Source organism: Aplysia californica, unplaced genomic scaffold, assembly GCF_000002075.1.
Source record: "Aplysia californica isolate F4 #8 unplaced genomic scaffold, AplCal3.0 scaffold00010, whole genome shotgun sequence".
In the NCBI taxonomy this organism is placed as follows: Eukaryota; Metazoa; Mollusca; class Gastropoda; order Aplysiida; family Aplysiidae; genus Aplysia; species Aplysia californica.
The window spans coordinates 1,239,572-1,247,824 of record NW_004797280.1 but is presented as its reverse complement, the minus strand read 5'-3'; the positions used below and the strand labels follow the sequence as shown (position 1 = coordinate 1,247,824).

At 41.9% G+C, this 8,253-nt stretch overlaps 1 protein-coding gene across 1 annotated transcript in view; it reads right to left on the bottom strand.

Moving 5' to 3' along the window:
• Positions 1–2,344: 2,344 nt before the first annotated feature.
• The window catches only part of LOC106010965 (receptor for retinol uptake stra6), a gene marked incomplete at its 3' end in the record, with an annotated part of 25,549 nt that continues 19,640 nt past the window's right edge, over positions 2,345–8,253 (bottom strand). Inside the window, 2 exon segments of the mRNA XM_013083093.2 lie at positions 2,345–5,623; positions 6,172–6,357. Of these exon segments, the coding sequence (XP_012938547.1) occupies positions 5,256–5,623; positions 6,172–6,357 (554 nt within the window).

The following is an 8,253-nucleotide window of genomic DNA, read 5'->3' as shown; positions in this document are numbered from 1 at the left end:
GACAAAGAGACGTTTCTTTCTTCCCGCGACACCTGAAAGGGTATAAGTGGCGGATAAAAGCAAAAGCAATATATACATATATCTAGCTTGGCCCCCTTTCAATGAAAGGGATGATGGGTACATTAACATCAACTGAAAGTCATTGGCCTACTACCTCGACCTTTGCGAGCGGGAGGGGTTCCAACTGTAGAACGTCGTTTTCTTTTCGGCATGGTCAGGCGCTATCTAGATCTAGATCTAGATTCTTATCTAAAACATGTTGACGTTGTTCCCAGTAGCAAGAAAAAGAATTTGACAAAGGAGTCCAGAAAAAGCGATGATGGGCATCAAACGAAAGGACCACAGTCGAATTTAGCACCAAAACATGAGGCTAGATGTATACGGGTCGCACACTTAAAATAGTTCTCAGTATTGCGCGACAATGCGCAATAGTATAGAACGGAAGTACGACTTGAAATAATAATAGATAGCATTTGTATAGCGCATATCCCCGCTCAACAGCAGGCTCTATGCCCTTTACACTATATTATTACCCCAGCAGACCATAGAACACTCCGAAACATTCTCAGCTTCCCGGGAAGCATACAGTGCAAGCAGCTGATTAAGCGCTCAAACACTAACAAACTGACAAGATCTTTCGCTGTCTAAAGCCGGGTACCCATTCCCACCTGGGTGAAGTGAGGAAAATTCGTGTAAAGTGCCTTTCCCAAGGACACAACGTCGGGTCCCTGACGGGATTCGAACCCACGACCTTACGGTTGCGAGTCCGAGAGCCTAACCACTAGGCCACCGACGCCACTAAATAAACAAACTTGGTGGATTTTCTAAAATTACAGAGACAGAAGCGTCGGCCTACAAAAGCGATCGGCGAAATAAAGAAATTGTATTTTTTTTGCAGCAAAACTGTTTCAAAACGGAAAAAACGAAGGGCATCATGATCAGGAGAATATTTTAAAGAATCTTTTGGTGAAAACCGCATGTCGATCGATGTAGCCATCAAAAAGCCTTTTGAATAGCAAAATTCGGCCACCATAAATAGATAATAGATATCATCGTCGTGACACAAATATTGTATCTCGTATTTCTGTCTAGAGCCGTAGCGAGGCTACATATCACTCAGCCCAAATCCTCCCTAAGTGGCTCGTACGTTAGAAGCAGCCAGCCTCCTAAACCACCCAAATCGTGACGGCCGTTGTGCAGCAATCACAAACGAGTATCGGGAAGAACGACCGAACTGGACACTACCGCCTCCTGCAAGCTGTAGCACTCTACTATTAGATTAGTCTTAAACCAGTTTCACTTCAATTTAATTGCAAAAGAATTTAAATTTGTTGCATTTGTTTGCTGTTATCATTTTGTTTAACACATCAAAAAAGGAGAAAAATGTAATGTTTGCGAGATGTCTAAAAATCCGTTTAATCTCGAGAACTCATTCAACTACGTGCCATGCTAAATTTTCCCATAGTAATGCGGCTGCGCAGTGATCCTGGTTTATTTTTAGTTTACGACGAGCTACAAATAGATCAATGATCAATTAATTGGGAATACCCAATTAATTACCGTGGTTTGTGATGACTGCTAATAATAAATAAACACATCACTGGTAGACCATGGCGACGCAACGTGATCACGCTGAAAGCAATCCATCAAATTCATCATTTGGTAAAAAAAAAAAAAACTAATCATCACTCTTAGCAGTTTTTATTTATTTATCCATAATTGTACAGTATTTACATCGAGAACAATGATCGTGCTCGTACAGCCGATATGATGACAAACCCCGCAACATGAAAAACCCTTTAAAAATATATTATTTTGTGGTTACACAGGAGCGCAGTGAGTAAATCGCTTACCTGACAATCTAAAGGTCCCTGATTCAAGTCCCGGCTGATGCAATTTTTTTTTTTTTTTTTAAATTTGATTCTGGCCCCATTGTTTTGTTTCACTATAGTTTTGTTATTTTTCTAGTATACGTACTAATATTATTGTCCACGATTATTACTATTGTAAAGGACAAACCATATTTTTCTGTCAGCCAATAATGCCCTTATTGTTGATGATGGTGAGGTGGTGGTGTTTTTGTGCCCTTGTGACATTTTAATCACCGTCAACTTATTATTATTTTTATCATATCTATATAGATAGATAGATAGATAGATAGATAGATAGATAGATAGATAGATAGATAGATAGATAGATAGTTTGATTGTTATTATCATTTATTGTACTATTACGCTGGACTCTGGCATCATTTTGCTTGTAAATTTTTTGCTGCAGGTCCCTCAGACAGAGACATAATTTGTGCTGTATGTAATCAGTCCCTGAGTGACGGCCAGGAAACAAATATGGTGACACAAAAAGGTGTTGCTGGTCTTCAGAAGGCAAGTCGTGCGAGAGGTGAAAATAGGCTTGACTTTTAACCTGGCCAGATTCTACACACCAAGTGTCGTCATGACTACTGTGATGAAAATGCAATTAAGCGAGATTTGAGAAGGAAAAGAGAGCATAGGTCAGCTTCAAAGAAAGCTAGTCTTCGCTCTTCAACCACTAAATTTGACTTTGCCAATGACTGCCTACTTTGTGGGAGATCTACAAGAGACCAGAGAAAGAAAGGCGATATTTCTGTTTATCAAGTCCGCACATCGAGCTGTCAAGCTAGCTTGGAACTGTTGTGTTTACTACGAGGCCCTGATTACAAGTGGGCTGAAACAGTGAAAGAACGCATTGAATATGCTCAGAATTTGCATGCAGCTGATGCAGTCTATCCTCAACAATGCAATATAAATTTCAGAACTGGGAGAAATATTCCATTGGCATTTCAAGCACATGGCTCAGAAGGAAAAAACAAGAAAGGACGGCCAGAAGACAAGGATCGACTCACAGCCTTTTCCAAAGTATAAGTCTCTCTCCTGAAAGTGAATGACAACGAGCAGCAAACCGTGGGTGACTTGTGCCAGAAAATGCGGGAGTATCTGGGAGGTGTAGAGCCTTACTCTAAAGAGTACATGAAGAAGAAGTTAATGAAAACTGTGGATAGTGACATTGTCATTACAAACATTCAGGGCAGGGATAGTGTTGTCACAATCCGAATGAGTGCTGAAAAGATATCAGACCAATATTGGAAACAACAAAAAGAAAGTGAAATCTCCACAAAAAAAGTTTAGGATCATACACACCGCCGCAAAACAAATCTTAGCAGACGTAAGGGATCTACACTACTCAAAAGAGTGTTACCCCACTAGAGAAGTGGTCGGTGATCTTGAGGAAAATATAAATTATTTACCAGCTTCACCCGTTTTATTTCTACAGACTTTTAATGAACAAAAAGAAGGAAACAAAATTAAAAACAGCTTCCATTGGTCAAGCTATGATGCAAGCAATGAGGTGTGCCACTGCATCACCTTCATGGATCTCGGGCTCTAATTGACTTGTTGCACAGTCTTGGATTCTGTTCCCTTTATCATGAAGTTCAGAGCTTCGAACAGTGTGCAGCCTCCAGTCAAGGCACAGGTCTTTCTGGTGTAAGTTGAGACAGCTTTATACAGTTTGTGGCAGACAATGTTGACCACAACTTTAGAACACCGGACGGTTTATGAACCTTCCATGGGATGGGAATCATTGGAACAGCAACCCCAAGTGAGAAGCTTTCCAGGCTGATACGTCGAGATACCAGTGTAACTGCACTTCAAACATCCACCCATGTTCAGATCCCTGTCCACTTTTTCAGTTCATCAAAGATTGACATCTCGTTAAAGTATGAAGAGCTTCAGGACTTCGGGTTTGAAGACATCACCAAAAAACTAGACCTATTATGGAAAGTTTCATGGCCTCTACGAACACCGCGTATTGGTTGGTCTGGACAGTATCAGAAGGAAGTTATCCTGGTCAGAGCACGATCACCTTCTTGCCCATGATCGACATGCCGCCCACAAACATGAGTTGCATATATTCCACTCTCCCCTTTGTATCGAACGGAGCAGCCAAATACAAGGTCAAGCCTGTGCTCACATTAGATCAACCTCTTTGGTGGAAAGATCAGCTTATTGTTGACAGTGAGCCTGCTGACAGTCACTTACGTTCATTAATATTACAACTGGGTGGGTTTAATATTGCAGCTGAGCTACCTGGGAACCATCGGTCATCTGATGACAGGGTCTGGACTGCGAGAGATCCTCGAAGTGATATATGCTCCAGATGCCGTTGTGCATATGCTCTCAGGAAAGGCAGTCGCCAGAGCTGTGAGGGGACACCTTCTCGTTGATTCAGTATTGAATGCCCTACTGACCTCCAGTACTTTCGACATCGCTCTCCCGTCAATCGTATAAGAAGAAACAGACTCAGCTACCACAGCCCCTGGTAAAACGAGGGAGATCTCTGCATCAGAAGATGAGGAAATGGAAGAAGGAGACAACACATGCTCTAAAAATGAGGTGAAAAATAATAATTGATGATTCAGATCTTTCATCTTGTCTTCGGCTTTTTGATCAGGTAGTGAGGAAAGGTATCCGCAGCCGTTGTAGCCTCAAGTCAAGAACTTGACTGGATAGAAACAAAATTTGCTGAAACTAAATCAAAGCTTCTAACTAGTTACACGTTACGTCTTTGGCTTCAATATATGGAGATGCTGGATATACTGAGGAGATTCATCAAGGGTGAAAGAACCGGAAACTGGAACTTACATCTTCATTCCATGATAGAAATGCTCCCTTACCTTGCTGCCTCTGGGCACTCTCTGTATGCTAAATCGGTGTACATTTACCTCCAGCTGATGTAGACACTACAGGAACAACATCTATATTGAAGTTGATCCTGTGCAATTGCAAGTCAGACTGTCGTTCAAAGCAATGCACGTGCAGAAAACATGGACTTGAGTGTTCACTAGTATGTGGAGAGTGCAAAGGAATCAGCTGCTTAAACTCTTCCTCTCGAGAGCCTCTTGCTGACTGGACGATTAGATAGCAAACAGTTCGCACGGAATGGACAATAGTATAGTTATTTTCATGGATTCAGATGTATCTCATCAAGACCTTTAAAACGAGGTGCTACATGGTGGTGTTTTGATACATTTTAGATTTTTCCGTAATTAGTTGTCTGTGATGACGTCATTTTGCTTAATTTGACCAGCTTCCGACGTTACTATCATCCTCCTTTTTTTAGGAGTTGTTTTAGAGTTGATAGTCAAACTATTGAACCTAAAATCAAAACTTTTGCAATTAAATTGAAGTTCGGGGTTTTTATGACATTTATGGACTCCTCTATATCACCGACCCGCTCACTTGCGGTTCGGGCACGAAGCTGGAAGATTTGCGCACCAAATGTCTGGCTTTTCGCAGCACTTTCGTCTTGAATACCGCGGCTTTCTTGCCCATCATGGCCCCTGCTTTGGTGAGAACGTCTTCGACCCCGCCCCCCTCTGCTTCCTCCAACTGCTGCAGGAAGTCTTGGCCCAGCACCGTGACCCCATCACTAACAGGTACCCGGATGCCCAGTTCCCGCGCTCTGCGCATGTTGGACACGTAGCCCTTCCGGTGGAGGCGCAGTTCCGGATTGTTGATCAGTGTGTACAGGATGTGCCAGTTGAAGGCAGCCGCTTGGCGTTTTCGCTCCCGTTCTCTCACAGCTTCTGAAAGGTTTTAAAACAAAGAGGAGGGTGGTTGGTGGATGTTTTGATGTAGTTTACTTCTTCTTTTCTGTTAAACATCTATTGTCCTTATTTCTCTTCTCATATTATGACTTCATGCAGTTGCGAGCGCCGTAGAACCTTACAAAACGAATGCCATAACTCTCTTCTATCTTTTCTGTGTTGTTACTCTCTTGTAACATCTCCTTTAATCTTTGGCACTTACTTTTGTGACATAACTGTGTTGCAAGTGCCGTAACAAGCTTACTACGCAATAAAACAAGGTAGAAAGTCACCAACTGGATAACCAGCGTGTGTGTTGTAGCTGTGAGGTGCTTCTTTGAGGCATGTAAGATAATATTTTGGTTGGATTCCCGAACGGGAAAAATATTTAACGAGTCTTCCATCCCTCTCAGCTCAGGTTGGTCTTGACAGGTAGAGTCGGAAGCCCGCCTCTTAAATTATCTAAAGTGTCTTGATAGGAGCGTAAAAAAAGCTACTTAAAAAAAAAACACACACACAAATCTCAACATAAAAAAAGAATGACTTACTCAAAGAGCCAACTTCACCGTCCTTGACCTTCTCGGGGTGCCCGGAAGTGACAATCTCTTCTAGCCCCCCGTGCGGCCACCTGTGTCGTCCCCGTGCCCCCAGAGCACACAGCCTGAGAAAGACCAGCATCACAGGATGGCTCTGTGACATCTCCACCGTCATGTAGCCCAGGTACGCCTGGAAGCCTGGCCCATGTGAGTACACAAGACACAGAGTGAGTGGTTGGTGGGTGCTCTGGTGTTGTGTGCTCCTTCTTTCCTTTCAAACATCTGTCGTCATTATCTCCAGTCCATCTATTTTGTGTTTGTTACTCTCTTTTTAACATCTTTAATTAATCTTCGGTACTTATATGACCTTATTGTGTTGCAAGTACCGTAAAACTCTCACTAAAACTTAGAAGACACAAAAGGACATGGTTTTAAGTTTCTGTTTGTTTTTTCAGTGTTTGTTTATTTTGTTGGGTTTTGTTTTGTTGTTGTTGTTTATTTGTTTTTTGTTGTTGTTGTTTGCAGGGGCGAAGCGTCTATATAATCAAACAATCACTGCTTCCCTTTCTAATTTTGAAACATTGTCGCTGTCAAATTCATCCTTAAACGTAAACCTCATAAGGGGCTCTCGTGGCCTAGAGGTTAAGGTGTTGGCCTCTCATTCAAAGGTCCCGGGTTCGATTCCGGGTAGCGACCAAAAAATTTTCTTCTCTAAAATTGTCTCCTTTCACATCCTTTCCTGATCTCTAACAATGTTCTGTTGTCTGCTTTCATTTCCACTTTCTGCCCCCCCCCCCCTCACCTCCTTTGCCCCCTCCTCTGGGCTCCTGACTCTTTCTGCAGCCTTTCTACTGCTACTCCTTGGCTCCTCCTAACTGCTGTCATTCTGCCACACCCCTGATCTTCTGGTAGGAAAGATCTACACCTAGCCTTCTCGGACAAGGGCGAAAAATCACGGAGGGCCCGTGTGCAAGTTGCGCACGTTAAAGATCCCTTGGTGGTCTAAAATCGATAAGAGTAGGCTTCGGCCGCCACCCGGGCAAAATTCAAAATTTCCTACCAACGAAAAAGTATTAGGTGTGTCCCGCGCGCTCATATGACCTTATGCAGTTGCGAGCGCCGTAAAACCCTATACTAAACAAACAAACCTCATAAATTAAATGTCAAAAGACGTTCGTAATCAACAAATAAAGTGAGGCTGGAATAGAGTTGAAGGGAACATGTGCATGGCAGTCAAAGCTGTTTCATTGCCACATACACCCTGTTCACCCCTTTGGGGCCACAGTTAAAATCAATCACCAGCCCTGATTAAGTAAGCTAACTAACACTGGTCGAGTCTACCTCACAAATGTGAGGGGAACTAACTCTTAATAATGTCTTGACTGCTGCTTGTGCTTGTTTTTTTTCCTCGACTTTTTACCGTCCTATAATCAGATCGTGACCTCGATTATGACACCAGCTCCTGGCCGCGAAAGGCTAACAAAAACAGCCAAATGTGAAATTTAAAAAATAATAATTGTCATGTTCTACCAAAGAGTTAGACTCACTGGTAGATCTATAACATATAGATCTAGTACTGACATCTCTGCTTCTTTGCTTTATGTTTATGTATTCACATCTAAAGTTAAGTTTAATTTTAGTGGGAACTGATATTTAATAAGATACTTTCCCGATTATTTTGACGGTTGAACATACAATATGAATTCCGGATTTGTTTTCATTCACAACTCAGAGTCGCCGCCTCGAGTAAGCTTCTTGTGTGTGATATCTACAGGCCCTATCTGGTCCCATTTCACTTTGATTACCCTGTCAAACAAGTCAGCCTTCGCCCCTGATTATAACACATTTTTTTAAAAAAAGGTAGGAAGAACATTACGCTGTCAAATGGAAAAACAACACATTAGAAAAGTAACACGAAAAAAAAATTAACCCACCAACAAAATAAAACACAATAAAGAGGGACACATGAAAGAGACACAGCATATAAACAGTATGTAATGTATCCTACTTCTGTTCTTCAGATGAAATTAAAAATCAACGTAGGGTTAATAAGTGAGAAGAAGACAAAGTGAAGCGAAGTGAAATGAACTTTCA